We start from the raw sequence: 15,850 nt of genomic DNA, 5'->3' as shown, positions 1-15,850 counted from the left end.
CCGGGTAAGTGCCGACCTAGCTATATCAAGTACTCGAGTACCTAAACCATGTCCGTCTCAACACCTTGAAAGGAATTTGAAGTCAGCTCATCCGTAATTAACCTAGTCCAGTACCGGGTAGATGATAAACAACTACGATGTAGTCAAGGATCGATAATATGTTTAAAGATAAACAAATGTAGAATCAGACTGCGCGATTTGGATTCCTATTCATTGCTAAATCAAGGAGAAGAAGATTCGCTACAAAAAGAAATGGGTGAATGAAAGAATGAAAGAATGAAAGACAGGAAAGATATGAAGTCTTAATCGACCACCAAAACCGAATGTCTCCGACCGGTCCACCTATAACTCTTAGATGGGAGTAACCCGAAGGAGCGAGCGGGTGACAACTAGAATACTATTCACTTTCATTCGAATCAAGAAAGCGACATCCGACTTTGATCTAATGCGGCGTACTCTAGGATGAATTCTTTCTAAAAAAAAACAAAAAACATAGCGACCGTTCGTTAGCGGCACATGGGAGTAAAATTGGAGGGGGGGGGGTGAACGCGAACCTGTTGTCGTTCCCATAATGTTGGTTCAAAAAAGACGTAGATGCCTTTTTCAAACCGACCTTGTACTATCTGCGAAGGCTCATTTCCTGGAACCTTCGTCAACCAGACCTGGAGTTCTTTATGATATCTCCAATTACGTTGAGTCCTGCGGTTATTTATCGCGTTAATGCAACAGACTATTAACCCTGAAAAGCAGTTCATCTGGGTACGTACAGCTCCTGGGCTACGATTTCCTGCATGACATCCTTTGGCATGGTGTAGAAGATATAAAACAAAGTTTCGTCGGAAAAGTTTCGTACTTTTGACTGTAACGGCTGTGTATTCAAGACTGCATAACACTGTGGGAGCTTGAAATCTGGCTCTGCGGCACGGACTTGCTGATCAGACCATGGAGACGCAAATGTGGCACTGAGTGGCTGCCTATGAGAAGAGTGTGCATCATATTAGCTTCATATCGATGAATGCATTTCAACGAGAAGGCCGCAATCGAAGAAGCCAAGAAGGACTTCGGGAGCCTTGCTTCAGATGGTCAGCTGTGTTAAGAAAGATCGATCCGTACTCGGGTTGATTCAGTTCCAGGCCCAGTTGGGTCAAATCAGTTCCTAGCGCGAGAAGCGCCATGTCGAGATCTTCATTCCGTATCAGGGGAAGGAGGCCGTTAAGTCCAAATCTATCAATTTCGCTAGGCCCGGACGACTCGCTAGGCTCTGTATCCGGCGGAGTCGAGGAGTATCTCTGTGGTTGCTGATCCGATTGAGGCTCAGATTGGGATGGGATGCCTGTTATTGATGAAGCACTCGAGGGCTGTTGCGCCAATAGACGACCGTTCGTGCTCTGTGGCATCGAGTTTGATGTAGTTATGGTAGCTGCGACAGTACCTGGGGGGGGTGCGATTGATCCTGAGTTCGAAGCTGTCTTTGTCTTTGGAAATTTGACGAAACCGCCAATGTAGACGAATTTATAGTTAGCCCATGTGATTTTTTCTCCGATTTCTCCCCCTTCCCTCCCCTCCCTCCCTCCCTCCCTCCCTTCTCGTCTTTTTCTTTATTATTAAAAGTAGTAGTATTATTATTATTGTTATCATCACCATGGCAGTCCCATTTCTCTTCTTTCCCCCTTCTCTCTTCTCCCTTTTGTTATGGGAAGAGGGTCGAGTCTGGAGAGGAAGGCAGGAAGAAGAAAGTTTGGATGTAGATTTATGTTCGAGTGAATATGTATGAGGCTAATTCGACCAACCTTTCGATTATTATCAGGTGATAGTTCAGCAGCTGTAGAAGAAGAAGAGGAAGTCTGTGGTTGTTGTTGTTGATGGGAAAGCGATGTGTGGTGGGTTTGGTGATGGTCCATCATGATGGGTGACAGGCGCATTGGTTGTTGCTGCTGGCTGGCTACAAAGGTTCAATGTAAATTAGCTGTTCGATCAATCCAACCGTTCGATCCCACCCAGCCCCAGCTCACCAACATGCAGCCAACGAACAAATGAAAAGATCACGGGCCGAGCGAATGAATGAATGAATGAAAGAAAAGAATGAACGGTTTATAACAGATACCGGTATGAACAACAAATTGCCTAAAATAGACTCTAAATTGCCTTCCAACGAAATAGAAAGTTCAATGCGAGGTAATGTACACCCACCGGTTAAGTTTTGATTCCTCCCACCACCAGCGCCTTGCTGATGCTGCTGTCGTCCGGAACCTGCCTGTAGCCCCGAGGATGACAGTCCGCCGTTAAGGAAGGATTGTCGCTGGGTATCCGACTGCGATAACATATCGAGACCCTGTAAGGTCTGGCTACCTAGAAGGAAGCTGCCCTTTCGCTCATTCAAACCATCACCAACCAGAGTACTCGAGCTCGGTAGGGCTGGGAAGTCTTCGCTGCTCCCGAGCCGCGGGTTTCTACTGCTTGGTCCTCCGCTAGCTTGAATCTGTCCTCCTACTCTTTGTATACTAAAATCATCCATTAAATGGCTGTTCTGATACAGCTCGTCCTGTACCGGTCGTCCTTGGGCCTGGCTCGGAGACTGGGTATTCGCACGTCCCCATCCTTGGTTAGAATTCTGATGAGCACTACCGGTGCCTAATACGGGAAACTCCCTGTGTCCAATTCACGGTGCCGACGTTTGTATCAGCTAATAAGAACCGATATACAGCACATCCGAATACGAAAATGGGAGGGTAAACATGTCGTTTGTTCGCTGAATAGAAGATTCGGTACATACGAGATATCAAAGGGTGTAGCAGGTTGCGACGAGTTCGTGAGCGGTTGACCGAAGGCGGTTATCGACGAATTTTGCGCCTGCTGTGTTGGTGGAAAGGCCCAGCCTGATGACGCTTTACTCGCAGAATGCCCAAGGTTAGTCGGGTAGATAAGGTGTCTGAGGGTGTGGCGGTTTTCGAACCTAGCTTGCCGTTCGGCGGCATCCTTGATATTAGGTTACTAGAGGCGCTGGACGAGTTTCGAAGACCTGACGATGGCTGCGGGGGGAAGCCAGTATGCCTAGTTTGGGAACCTGACAAGTCCACGATCAGCCGGCACTGTATACACAACGGATGTTTGAGATCTCGACCTGTATCATCAAAGCTTATGGGACATACTGGGCCGATTCATGTTTTCTTTGGACCCGAGGTGGGGTTCGAATTGGATTCAGATTAAATGGGAGCGTGTCCTAAAAATCAAGCTATGCGAAGCACTTGCATCAGGGGAAGGTTAGCTAGTTTGATTCAATAAGTTGCGTATGAAACCTTGAAGGAGAGAATGAAAGTTGGATATCAAATATCTAATACGCACGGATTGATGGATTTAGTAAATGAGAAATGTACACGGACGCGATTGGAACGATTTCTTTGATTTTTACTTTTGGTTTATGGTATTTTATTTCCCGGGGAGGTTTGGACGGATATATTCCTTTGTCAGCCAGGCTAGACGAGACGAGGCTAGTACCATGGACCCCTACCAAGTTAACGTTTCTCAGCTCATAACAGTAGTACTTAAAGACAAATTAATATTCTTAATCTTACAATGCATAAGTAAGTACATATATACTTAGGTATATAGCTGAGATTCGACTTAAATGAACGTGTAAAATACTAAGTTAAGTATTAAGTACTTAAGGAGGTAGATATCTAGGTAGGTACTTAGGTAAGCAAGTAAGCGAGTGTGTAAGAGATACCTAGATACCTCTTAGTAGAGAAGGAGGTACCACTCTGCATCTGCATACTGCCTGCTACTTCGAAACCCATACTGCTGCTACTCTACAGATGAAGGAGCCTATCATATTCAAGTTTAAAGAGAAAGAAGTTTTTTTTAAAAAAAAAAAAATTAAAAAAAGGAGAGAGAGATACTACGACTACTACCAGTTCACCCAGCTCCTGCCTACCACTCGCCATATTTTTACCTCTCCACTTCTGAGATCCCCGATCCTGAAACTTTCTATCTTAACCTTCTTGCTTTCGCGTCCTTGCTCGAAAATCCGGATCTTTTTCTTCGTCCCGTCCCAGTCATACACCACACCCACATGGTCCGTTTTCGAGAGGTCAAGGTTGTATTTTTGATGAAGCCCACCTTTGTGTCCCTGAAATTTTGCGTTTCGAAATGTTATAATATCGCCACCCCGAATCTCGTCCAGTTGCTGAATCGTAGCATTTCCGAGGTTTTGATACACCGTCACCCCATAAGCCTTGTTTCCTATCGGCGCCAGGGCTCCTGAAATCTCCTTGATTAATTCCCCGGGAAGAGCTGAAGGATTCCCATCACCGACCACCTTATTTTCCAGTGATTTTGCCCCCTCTAATATTGCCTTCCCAAAGCTGTTCCATGCTTCCTCGAGTTTATCCTGCCTAAGCGGCTGCGGCGGAGGTTCGTGTCGCTGCTCAAGGCTGGCATTTGCCGGGGTATCTCGGTCGAATCGTGCGGTGATAATCGTTTGAGAATAATCCGAAAAAAGGATGTATACATCGCGCGTGATGTGGGCTCGCCCTCCTCGTTTACTAGTAGTAGCATCTTCGACTTCATAATAGATATCCTTCCCGCGATTTTGGAATGCGGGCGGGGGAGTCGCTTCTTGGGTCCACCAGTTCGTCGTTGTCCCAAGGTCCTCATCGCGCGCCTGAAAAGAATTATCATGAAGACTACGACTCAAATCTACAGACCTCCTGGAACTAGATAGTGAAGCCCTCGGGCGGTCTTCGGATGGCCGCGCGTGGCTCTTCTCCTGCCGTATCGACGTTCCCTGGTTATCACTGGCGTCACCAAATTCTTCTTCTTCGGCTTCCGGAAACGTAGGTGGTACTCTGATATATGATATTGGCCGTGTTCGCTCCGGAAGTTCCCTTCTAGTTATTGGAGGGCTAGTTGGGGGTAGCGGCGGTGGTGGGATGCTGGGTAGAACGTCAACGACAAGAGGGGAAATGGGTGCCGAGGGAGGTGGTGGAGGAGGGGGCGGAGGGAGTCCTGGCGCTTGCCGGGGTGGTGGTGGCGCGGTTTGAATCTGGGGAGATGGCAAAGGGGTCTCATCGCTCTGCTCAGCCTCTTCCTCGTTTTGTCTTGCCCCTAGTGAATCTTTAAAGGTCTTTTTGCTGTCGTCAAGTTCGGTATCGATGTCTCCTTCATATTCAGTGACTTCCTCATCGTCGTCATCGTCATTGCGGCCTTGGCGGGGTTCTTCAGCGGAGCGCCTTACCGGGGGGCCTACCGGTGGAGGTGGGGGTGGGCCGCGAGTGGCAGAACTTGTCGGCGGCGTTGGTACAGGGGCAACCGACAAGGGAATTGGTGGAATCTGGCCACCTTTGCTAATATAGCTGGCTCGTTTAATATTTAATGGAGTGGACGGGCTGTCCGGCAGAAGTGGGGGCGAGCCAACATATGATGTTCTCTTTGCGGTGTTAGTATCAAGGGTATCGGGACGCTGAGGAGGGGGTGGAGGAGGAGCAACCCCCATCGAAGGTCGCCGTGGGACACTAGGAGGTTCTTGAGGTACCGGACTAGCTATACTAGTCTTCGGATCGTCTCCAGACATCTCATCGTCGCTCTCCGATCCTTCTGTCACATTTGCACCCCCAGTCGAAATTTTCGCCGGCGGAGGTGCGCTCGGAGGCGGAGGCGGAGGCGGCCGGGAATCGCGCGCTATCAGACACAATGTGTTTTTTAGTCTCATTCGATATATTCGAGTTTTGGGGAGAGTTACATACAGGTTGGTTTGAGGGGGGATGTTGATTCGTCATCAGCTGGAGCGTTAGTTAGAGCGGTGGATTTTATGTGATACAAGTGGTTTTCATGTATACCCACCTTCGCTTTCAAGAGATGGACGAGAGGCTTTCTTAGCTAAAAATTCAGGAACGGTGCTTTCATCTTCAGTTGGGGCATCCTTCACTGGCGAATCTGTGTCGGATTCGTGTTTTGGTCGTGGCGAATGGATAGAATTGTCGTCCGCATCAGAGTCGACAGCTGTTTGTGCTAGAAAGAGGGGAACCGGATTTTTCCCAATAGGGAGAATTGGTATCATTCTAAACTGTTCAGGCGGGGGGCCTGGTGGCTCAGGTTCCGCGACCGAGGGCTCCATTTTGGGGGTTTTTGGGGTTGGTCTGTACGCCGCTGGTCCCCCCATCATCGGGATACCGCCATACATGCCACCCATGCCACCCATGCCGCCAGACATTGACATCTTCATGATACGTTCCCTGATGGCGAGTCGGCGGGCAATTTCAGGATCAACATCCTCCTCTTCCTCTTCCTCCCCTCCTTCCTCCCCTTCCTCCCCTTCCTCCCCTACCTCCTCTTCCCCATTTTGATCCTCGTCATTCTCGCCCTCCACTCTTCTTAAATCCCCTGCACCCTCGTTAGGCTTCGCACCTTCCGGTTTGACACTGCCCTCTTGATTAGATGCGGACTGTGATTCCTGTCCGCTCTCTGTGTCATGATTAACTTCCCGAGTAGCTTCGTTGCTTTTCCTAGGTAATTCCAAGCTCGCCTTTGGTACTGTATTTGTATCAAAATCCCATTATTGGTTAGCAAAATCAGACTTTGAAAATAATATCGATGTGAAGGTGAAACGTGGGAAGAGCTTGTGAGTGTCTTACGGCTGCTATCTCCCTCAGAAGTAGACTCGGGGAGCTGGGTTGCTTCTTGAATCTCGGATTTAGGACCAGACTCATCTTTCTTTTTTGGTGGTGGCTTCGGAGGTTTCTTTGGTTTCACTCCCATTGCTGGGTTAAGTTGGACACTTTGTAGCATGGCAATCCGATCCTTTAAGCTTGAGACCTTGGGAGGCTCCTCCTGCTGAGAAGGTTCATCCTGCCTATTAATAAGAGGTTCCTTTGGCACTGGTGGTCTTGTTTCGGTATCTCGGCGGGGTTCCACATGTTGTTGCACAGGCGGAATGAAAGCATTTTTAGATGGAGGTGGTGGAACAAATGGCTTCTTTATAAACCCAGAAGACCTAGGTTGACCATGTGTGGGAGCAAGAGGGGTGGCAGTCGATCTGTTGAAAGCAGCGATTCTATCTCGAAAGGATCCGACCGGTTTATCCTCCTCTTCGGTAGGAGTTGGCGAGAGGGGCTGCTTCGGAGTTTCTGATTTGGCTTTGGGAGCTATAAAGCTCTTCCGATTGGTAGGTTGCTGCTGCTCCTTAGGATGTGGGTTTTGCTCAACGGGGAAAGCAGCAGATGTAACAGTTTGCTTAAGACCTGATTTCACCGGTTCATCGGCGGGAGCCGCGGGAGGGGCCGCTTTCTTCGAGTCGTCGTGCTGAGGGCGCACGGGAACGGGAGGAAGCTTCGGTGGCTCGGGCTCTTCTACCCGTTCGACATAATTCTTGGGGAATATGCCCTGATGCAAAGTACCTTGGTTGTCACGGTACTGGCCATGCAGCCAATCCGTACCTTCTTCTTCGGTGACCTTAATTTTTTGACCGGTAGTGAAATTGAGGTCGTCTTCGTGGGGGGAGTTGTAGTCGTAAAGGGCAGAGACGGTGTAGGGTGGTCCGGCGGACATGATGACGATATCCGAACAGGTGAGAAAGGGAGCAAGACGAGTGATGTCGAAAGCGCCCTTTTTTCCCTACTCTTCCGGCATGTATGACTGTTAGTCTGGTGGGTATGATGTCGGAGGCGTCAACCTCAACAGCAGAGGCAAAATTATTAGTTTCAATGCAGATGGTGATGGTAATGGTGGTGTGAGAGATGGGATGGGGCTGAGATGGTGGTGATGATGATGGTGGTGGTGGTGGTGGTGGTGGTGGTGGTGGTGTTGATGGATGGGATGGATATATGGTGCCTGGCAGTTGGGTGCAGGAGCCGTTGCCGTGCAATACAGAGTGTATACGTAGTCCTTACATCGAGATAGCCTATAGGCCTATATACCCATAAACCCAGTAACCAGCCGGGGCACTCACACACACACACACACAAACACACAAACACACGCACGCCACTTGAGCTAAGCTTGCACTTGGTTGATATTAAATTGCCTGCCGTCGAATTCGATATTTCCTAGATACGCCTGCTATTTAGATAAGCTACGTACCTAATAGGTACTGATTGAAAGTTTTGTATCAATAAACAATATTATATGCGTCAACTTTGCGTTTGGGGTACCCTGTTGTACAAGATACCCGAGTCCTTTCGTAATTGAGCGCACGCTAGCCGTACATATGTACTAAGTCTTACCTATATACCTACTTACCTAGCTACTGACCTAACTACCAGCCCACCGATAACGATTAGTCTGTCGCCCCTCCAACTCAACTCCAACTCCAACTTCAACTCCAGCCCATTCGCCACAACACACAAATCTTTTTCAATTTCTCCCCTCAACATTCCAGCACTAACCACCTATCTAGCTTAAGTACCTACCTAAGTAAGTACTTACCTTTACTTACTTAACTTAAGTATCTACCTCCTACCTACTTACCTAAATACCTAGGTAGCTTGTAGTACCACTAAGAACTACCTTTAAGCGGTAACCGGCCTCTTAGAAGAAGAAGAAGAAGAAGAAGAAGAAGAAGAAGAAGAAGAAGAAGAAGAAGAAGAAGAAGAAGAAGTAGAAGAGGAAGAAGTAAGTGCTGAGGAAGTACTTAACTCAAGCACCTCACCTCCCTAATACCTACCAGGGACCCTTCTTAAGTAATTACTACACCGCACACTTAAATGCCCCCCAAAAAGCCCTCCACCGCGACCCTTGCTTCATCAGACGACAGTCAAGATGACTCGTTGGTCCCTTCTACCGGTTTGTGCAGACGCATACATATCTTTTGTTCGATATTCACACGCCCCCTATAACTAACATACATATAGACAGAAACCCAACTTCCAACCCTCGGAATTCTGTGGAATCCTCAGCAATAAAAAAGAGCAGGGGAAGGCCTCGCAAACAGCCAACGGCAACATGTGAGATACCAGAAGATCCAGATGGCAATCTGCCAATTGTCTCTCGAATAGAAACGCGTCCAGAAACAAAGAAACCCATCCTTGAACAGAGAGAAGGGGAAGGGGAGGAGGGGAGGGGGAGGGGGAGGGGGAAGAGGCGGGGAAGAGTCGGAGAAGATGCTTCAACAAAAGAAAAGTCAACAAATACAACTAAAACCCTGCCAAATCGAAAAAATGCTGTGGAAAGGAAGCTGGAGATACCTGAGACACAAGCCGCATGTGGAGACATTTCAGCACCAGAAAATGGGGATATGGGTGTATCTCAGGATGAGGAGTCGGACTCACTTCCAAATAAAAGGAGAGGAAAAAAGATAGAGGCTGAAAAGGCATCAAAAGCGCCGGCCAAACCCGATCCAAATGAACTAGCCGACGAACTAGCGCAGTTAAAACTTAAATTTGAAAAGCTACGGCGCCTCCAAGCCGATGACGCTGACGCGATATATGCTGAACAAATCAAAGCTTTGGAAGAACGTGATAAGGGTTGGTCGCCTATACTATACCGATGCTATTTATTGGCGAACTGCTAACCCGTAGGCCCAGCGTCGCAGCGTATAGTCGTTAACCTCAAGGCCGAACTGAAGTCAAGGTCGATATCGCTCCAGGAACTTCAAGAAAAGGAAAAGCGAATCCAGGAGCTCGAAAAACAGAACTCCTTGATGGAAGACAAGATCGAGCGGCTGTTGCAAGATCATGCTGTACTCAGTGCGAAGCTAGAGACTGCTCGAAACATTGGGAAAATGCCATCTAATAATTCAAAAACAACCGCTTCTAGCAGTGTCTCAAAAGAATTTTCACAGCATCGAGAAAACCTCTACTCTGACCTCTGTGGTCTGATTGTGGTTAATGTCAAAAGCGACGAAGATGGTGGCATCGAATACGACTGTCTCTCTACAGGTAAAAATGGAGGTAGGTTTGAGCTCCAGGAAATCATATACCTTCTAGGACACAAATTTTCTAAACCCAGTTTCTTTGGCAGCCTTGCACTTCAAACTACAGCTTGATGCTGAGGATGATGAGGACCAAGTTGATGATGATGGCCCTTATTTTACTTACAATCCCATGCTAGAACGAGGCCGAGATGAGCGTTTGATAGCTGTCTTACCACCTATATTCCGAGATGAGATGAATTTCAAGAGGACGAGGGGAGTCGATTTTTATTTACAACTGATGCAGTCGCTTCAGTCATCGTGAACTCCCGAATTGAGTTTGAATTTAGGGTTGAATCGGAATTGAGATTGAGATTGAGATTGAGATTGAGATTGAGATTGAGATTGAGATTGAGATTGAGATTGAAGTTGAAGTTGAAGTTGAAGTTGAAGTTGAAATAATTGTACTTCATGTGTTGCCGCTTTGTTGGCCCTTGGCAGGAACTACATCTTGGTTGGTGGCGGTACTATGCTTCTTTCAGCTCCCTACCGCCTTACCGTCTTAACGTCTTAACGCTACTTTCGACACTGGATGTCGCGGCTGTCGTAGCCTCATTCTCACATCCTACTCCCCGCAGCCTTATCCTCGGCAAAAAAATAAATAAAAAATATTAAAAGATTAATAATAATAATAATAAAAATAGTTATATTACGACATTCTGTACCAGATCAAAGACAACCATAAATGTAGTCTCATCGATTACAACCTGATCGCACCTCCCAAACGACCTCGACATCTTGCCATCTACTATTTTGAGTGATGCCTCCCACAAAAACTCGCGCCGAGTCCCTAATGTTGCAAAACCAATGCCTTGATGCCCTCCACGAACTGTTCCCGGAAGCTGACGTCGGGGATTTACGCTATCGTATCAACTCCAAATTCCAAGAACACGCCGAACTTTCGGAACAGCTCAAAATGCTACTCGAACACTCACAGATGGGCCGCAAGCTGAAGAAACGGATCGGAAATAATGAAACTCTTCAGCCCTGGGAAATGTTTCGAAGTAGTGAATATATCAAAGCTGTTGAATACCATCTGTACGTTCGACATCTAAGGAAATTTGCCTTGTTTCATTGCTGACAAAAGCTCATCCTCACAGACGGAAAGAGTTTAAAAGTCTTTCTAGATCGACAATCCTCGGCGTGATGGCGGAAAATAACAATCATTTTACCAAGTCACGGATGGTACTTATTGATATCAATAGAAAGTCGTGGAGACACAAGATAACGTCTTGGATCTTCCTCCGCCCCAAGCCAGAGGAACCAAGAGCTATCCCCAAGTTAGGCCCTACCGGCTGTGCAGAGCTGGATGAAGAGCTGTGGGAGTTAAATGCACCAAGCCGAAAGGAGCAAGCGGCTTCTGATCTTGCTCTTGCCAGAGTTGTGAATGAAAGGGAATACAAGGAATGTGATGCCTTGCTCGAATGCGAGTGCTGCTTTGGTGACTACGCCTTTGAAACCATGGTTGCTTGCTGTTTTGGACATCTATTCTGCCACAGCTGCGTCTTCAACGCCGTGAATGAAGGCATATACGGCCAGACAACAAGTTTGATGCGGGAAAGGGGTACCATACGGTGTCTCTCCTCCGTAGCAGATCCACCATGCGATCAGCACGTGCCCCTAGATTTGGTTTTGCAAGCTCTTCCGGTGGAAACCATACGTGCTATGGAGGACAGGTTCATAGAGGATGACATAATTCATTCTGGTCTCCCCATTGCTAAGTGTCCCTTTTGCATGTACGCAGAGACGGACGAAGTGCCTGACTGGACGGTCCGCAAAGGGGCTACGTACACAACGATAGCCCTAGGATTGTTCGTAGCGTCCGCAAATTTTTTATTAGTCCTATTCCTTGCCTTTGCAGTGCTGTTCGCATTGAGTTACATCTATCTACTCGAAGTAGTTTCAGCTCCAAATGCCCTCTACTTTGAACATGTTATATCGACGCTGATAAATCGGGCCGTTAAACAGAAACATGAGAAGACGCGTGGACAGGTATTCCAGTGTAAAAATGATTCGGAAACATGTGGAAGGAAAAGCTGCCGAAGCTGCCGGAAAGAGTGGAGAGCATTTCATAAATGTTTTGAGAACGAAGAAGAAGCCCTCAGGATATGTGTCGAGAATGCAATGGCCGCTGCTATAAAACGTACAGTAAGTATATATTCATCGCCTAACCTCAGTGTATATGATGCTAAAAAGGAGGTGTATGACCTGCGATCTAGTGTCCAACATGTGGTACTTCCTTTGTGAAATCAGACGGATGCAATAAGTTAACGTGCGTCTGTGGCTACGTGATGTGTTATATATGCCGGGCAGACCTTAAGGGCATTGGATACAAACACTTTTGTCAACATTTCCGTCAAGTTCCAGGTACGCCCTGCGCCGAGTGCGACAGGTGTGACCTTTATGTCCAAGAAGATGAGACTTTGGTTTTAAAATCGGCAGGCGAGCAGGCACAAGCTGAGTGGTTATCGAAAAACCCAGGGGTCACTGGCTGGAAACCTCCGCAGCGTCAAGTAATTGCGGGCTACACTTTGAAGGCGAATAGACGTGATGCCACATCTGCTGTACAGGCATTCAGAGAGCAGTCGCAGTCGATCAAAGAGGTTTTAGAACAATTTCTTTCTCGGGTGCTCGAGAAGTTTATCGAGTTAAAACTATAAAACATACCTTTCCTTTTTCTAGCTGTAGGTCTATACGTGGAAGTTCAGTGCAACTACTAGACCGGTGGAGGCGTTAGTGGTTGTGCGTGAGGTATGTTAAGATATAATTACAACTTATGAGCACTGGAACTGAACTTGAGGCCGAGGAAAAAAAAAAATTAAACCCGTATTAACCGATAGATTCCAAAGAATACCAACAAGACTATCTCGTAACTGTGCAAATAAAACTATCAAATGCTTCACCCGGAGCACCCTCAAAAATACACCTATATATACCTACTTTACAATTTGCTTTGAGACGAGCCAACGAGCTCAACTGCAGCACTCGAGATGGCCAATTTGCCAGTCTCGACGACGACAACCTGGTAAATAACCTTATTGCCCTCCTTCCACATCTCCGTCCTAAGAGTCTGTCCTGGGAGAACGGTTCCAGCGAACCTGACTTTGATGTTCTTGAACGGCCCGAACTTGTTATACACATGCTTTCCCGAGATCCCGAAGAAACAGAGGCCGTGTAAAATTGGTGTCTTGAATCCACCAACTTTGGAGAACTCGGGGTCGATATGGAGAGGGTTTCTGTCGCCTGACAATCTATACAAAGCAGCCTGTTCTTCAGTTGTTTTCTCCTCGACTACAACGTCTGGTTTTCTTGTAGGAGGCTTGTTTGCCGCAGTGGCAGCTCCACGGTCAGTGCCCTTAGAGTTACCCCCGAAGCCGCCGGATCCCCGAATGAAGATAGAAGATTCATTGTAGAAGACATCTTCGCCAGTGGCGGCATCCTTGGTAGTGACACCGGCGACAACGACAGCAGCGGCTCCCTTATCAATAACCTCGACGAGCTTAGGATAGTTTACGAACGTGCCCGATGTTGGGATTGGGTACTTCTTGATTTCAAGGTACTGCTCACCATGGAGAAGCATCATGGGAGAAAAGTTAGGGACGATTTCGTCAAAGCTGTACGGGGTCGCGGCATTGAATGGAGGGATAACGCCAAATGTTGGAAGGACTTCAAACTTGTCTGCACTTTCGAATACCAGGTTGAGATCCGTTCTCTTTGCCCCGAGGCCGAGGTTGTAGAGAATCACGTCTCTGTCATCAAAGACGAATTCAGAACCGGCAGCTTTGGCGGCCTTTGCTGCCTCAATGGCCTTCAAATAGTCAGAATCTCCTACTCCGCTCTCAGAGCCAGATTTATTGGACAAGTTCTTCATGATTGAGCTCAAGGCATCCTGGGCGGATTCAGGATGATCCGCACGGCCATCCTCGAAGCTAGAGATCCTGTTCCATTGGGTAGCAACATCTTCTACAGTTAGGGGCTTATCGATGGGAAACCCGTGGCCGCCGCTCCTCTGCCACCTGGTCTTTCCAACCCAGCCCGATCCGACTTCGTACAGGCCTCCAGTCGGGTCGGGGCAGTGATCGGACGAAAGGAGGGCGACAAGAGGTGCAATATAATCGGGCTTGAGGGCTTGAACAATTTCTTCTGGCATGACTGTGCGGGTCATATTTGTACCTGCATTAGGAGCGATTGTATTGACAAAGATGTTGTACTTTTGCCCTTCTCTAGCGAGGGCACGGGAGAACCCCAGTATACCTAGTTTCGCCGCTGCGTAATTTGCTTGGCCAAAATTTCCGTAGATACCGCTTGTTGATGTTGTATTGACGATTCTACCGTACTTCTGAGCAAGCATAATGGGCCAAGCTGCCTTTGTGACTTTGTAAGTTCCCCGGAGATGGACATCCATGACGATCTTCCACTGTTCGTCTGTCATACCCTGGAACGACTTGTCACGGAGGATACCAGCATTGTTGATAATGATGTGAACGGCACCGAAAGCATCGACACAAGATTTGACAACAGCTTCACCGTCTTCTACTGAACTCTTGTTTCCAGCGGCGGTACCCCCAGCCGCCCGTATTTCGTTAACGGTATTATCTGGATTTACGAGATCATTAACCACAACTTTGGCGCCGAGTTTGCCGAAGAGGAGAGCGTAAGCTCGACCGAGACTAAAATACAGAGCATTAGAATCAAACTTATGTAAGAATGTGTAACAGGTTTGTATCGTAAGCACTTACCCACTACCAGCCCCAGTCACCAAAACAACCTTGTCTTTGAAATCGATCGCCGGACCTTGGGCGTTTGGTCCAATTGACTTGGACTGCTCGAGAAGGTCCATGAAGTCCGCTGGGCCATCGGGATAAGATGGAGCCGAGTAATCTGTGATCTGGTCCCATTTCTTTAGGATAGCCCCAGGTGTCATGGTGCTATCTGTTTTGTAAACAGCACCCTTAGAGCGCTCCCATCGGAGCTTTGCAACGTGACCTGCACCAGCTTCGAAGATGCCACCATTTTCAGTTTGATTGGAATCGTGTACGAGGTAAGCCACAACTGGCACGATCCAGTCGGGTTTGAGATTCGTGAGGACTTCCTCTGGCATCACAGTTTGTGTCATACGTGATGCCGCGACGGGGGCTATCGCATTGCAGAAGATATTGTACTTGGCGCCCTCCTTAGCAAGAGTTTCGCTGAAACCAACCAAAGCGAGCTTTGCAGCTATTTTTATTTTAAACAAAAAAAGGTTGCGTTAATATATAAGGTATTTTAAGAAGTGTTAGATAGGTGGGGAATACCAGAGTAATTGCACTGGCCGAAGCTTCCAAAGAGGCCAGCAGCTGATGATGTATTTATTATTCTTCCGTACTTCTGTTTTCTGAAGTGAGGCCATGCGGCTTTGGCACACTACGCCAAGTTAGCTACCAACTCGGGGTTTTATAAAAATTGTAGTATAGCGAGGGGATTACCTTGTAAGAGCCATCTACGTGCACCTTGATAATAAGATCCCAGTCGGCATCTTTCATATTTTTGAAGGAGATATCGCGTAGGATACCGGCATTGTTTATTAAGATATGGACGGTACCAAACGCCTTTACTGCTGTGTCAATAATCCTTTCTCCATTTTCGACCGAGTCATAATTGGCAACAGCTTTGCCGCCGGCAGCTTTGATTTCTTCAACGACGAGGTCAGCGGCCTAGGACGGGGGGGGGCGTTGGTTAGCTGAGAGGGACCGGAAGAAGAAAAAGATGATGACGGCGGTGGTGATAAAAATACCTTGGATGATGCACCCTCACCCTTGAAAGAACCCCCCAAGTCGTTGACGACGACACTGGCGCCTCGGGAAGCGAAGAACAAAGCATAAGCTTTTCCAAGGCCACCGCCAGCACCTGTGACCACAACGACTTTATTGTCGAAACGAAGTTCCTTACCAGCCATCGTAGGTGTTTGAT

At 47.6% G+C, this 15,850-nt stretch overlaps 5 protein-coding genes across 5 annotated transcripts; 2 read left to right on the top strand and 3 right to left on the bottom strand.

Annotated features, from left to right (window-relative positions):
* Nucleotides 1-506: 506 nt before the first annotated feature.
* On the bottom strand, nucleotides 507-2,515 carry AOL_s00054g33 (uncharacterized protein; the record flags this gene model as incomplete). The annotated part of the gene is made up of 5 exons (XM_011121349.1): nucleotides 507-699; nucleotides 768-974; nucleotides 1,114-1,475; nucleotides 1,791-1,942; nucleotides 2,191-2,515. 5 exons carry the CDS (start codon nucleotides 2,513-2,515, stop codon nucleotides 507-509), a joined length of 1,239 nt encoding a protein of 412 aa, XP_011119651.1.
* Nucleotides 2,516-3,904: 1,389 nt separating this feature from the next.
* AOL_s00054g32 (uncharacterized protein) lies at nucleotides 3,905-7,542 on the bottom strand (the record flags this gene model as incomplete). Its single annotated transcript, XM_011121348.1, has 4 exons — nucleotides 3,905-5,676; nucleotides 5,742-5,777; nucleotides 5,839-6,528; nucleotides 6,630-7,542. The coding sequence occupies 4 exons, from the start codon at nucleotides 7,540-7,542 to the stop codon at nucleotides 3,905-3,907; spliced, it is 3,411 nt and encodes a 1,136-aa protein (XP_011119650.1).
* A 1,154-nt stretch (nucleotides 7,543-8,696) lies between these two features.
* Nucleotides 8,697-10,166, top strand: AOL_s00054g31 (uncharacterized protein; the record flags this gene model as incomplete). Its single annotated transcript, XM_011121347.1, has 4 exons — nucleotides 8,697-8,775; nucleotides 8,844-9,455; nucleotides 9,516-9,881; nucleotides 9,952-10,166. 4 exons carry the CDS (start codon nucleotides 8,697-8,699, stop codon nucleotides 10,164-10,166), a joined length of 1,272 nt encoding a protein of 423 aa, XP_011119649.1.
* A 495-nt stretch (nucleotides 10,167-10,661) lies between these two features.
* AOL_s00054g30 (uncharacterized protein) lies at nucleotides 10,662-12,561 on the top strand (the record flags this gene model as incomplete). Its single annotated transcript, XM_011121346.1, has 3 exons — nucleotides 10,662-10,939; nucleotides 11,107-12,049; nucleotides 12,121-12,561. The coding sequence occupies 3 exons, from the start codon at nucleotides 10,662-10,664 to the stop codon at nucleotides 12,559-12,561; spliced, it is 1,662 nt and encodes a 553-aa protein (XP_011119648.1).
* Nucleotides 12,562-12,842: 281 nt separating this feature from the next.
* AOL_s00054g29 (uncharacterized protein) lies at nucleotides 12,843-15,836 on the bottom strand (the record flags this gene model as incomplete). Its single annotated transcript, XM_011121345.1, has 5 exons — nucleotides 12,843-14,571; nucleotides 14,641-15,118; nucleotides 15,196-15,304; nucleotides 15,367-15,594; nucleotides 15,675-15,836. The coding sequence occupies 5 exons, from the start codon at nucleotides 15,834-15,836 to the stop codon at nucleotides 12,843-12,845; spliced, it is 2,706 nt and encodes a 901-aa protein (XP_011119647.1).
* Between the last annotated feature and the right edge of the window lie 14 nt (nucleotides 15,837-15,850).

Source organism: Orbilia oligospora (genome assembly GCF_000225545.1).
Source record: "Orbilia oligospora ATCC 24927 unplaced genomic scaffold scaffold00054, whole genome shotgun sequence".
Lineage (NCBI taxonomy): Eukaryota > Fungi > Ascomycota > Orbiliomycetes > Orbiliales > Orbiliaceae > Orbilia > Orbilia oligospora.
The sequence above is the reverse complement of the archived record's forward strand: the minus strand, read 5'-3'. Positions and strand labels throughout refer to the sequence as shown.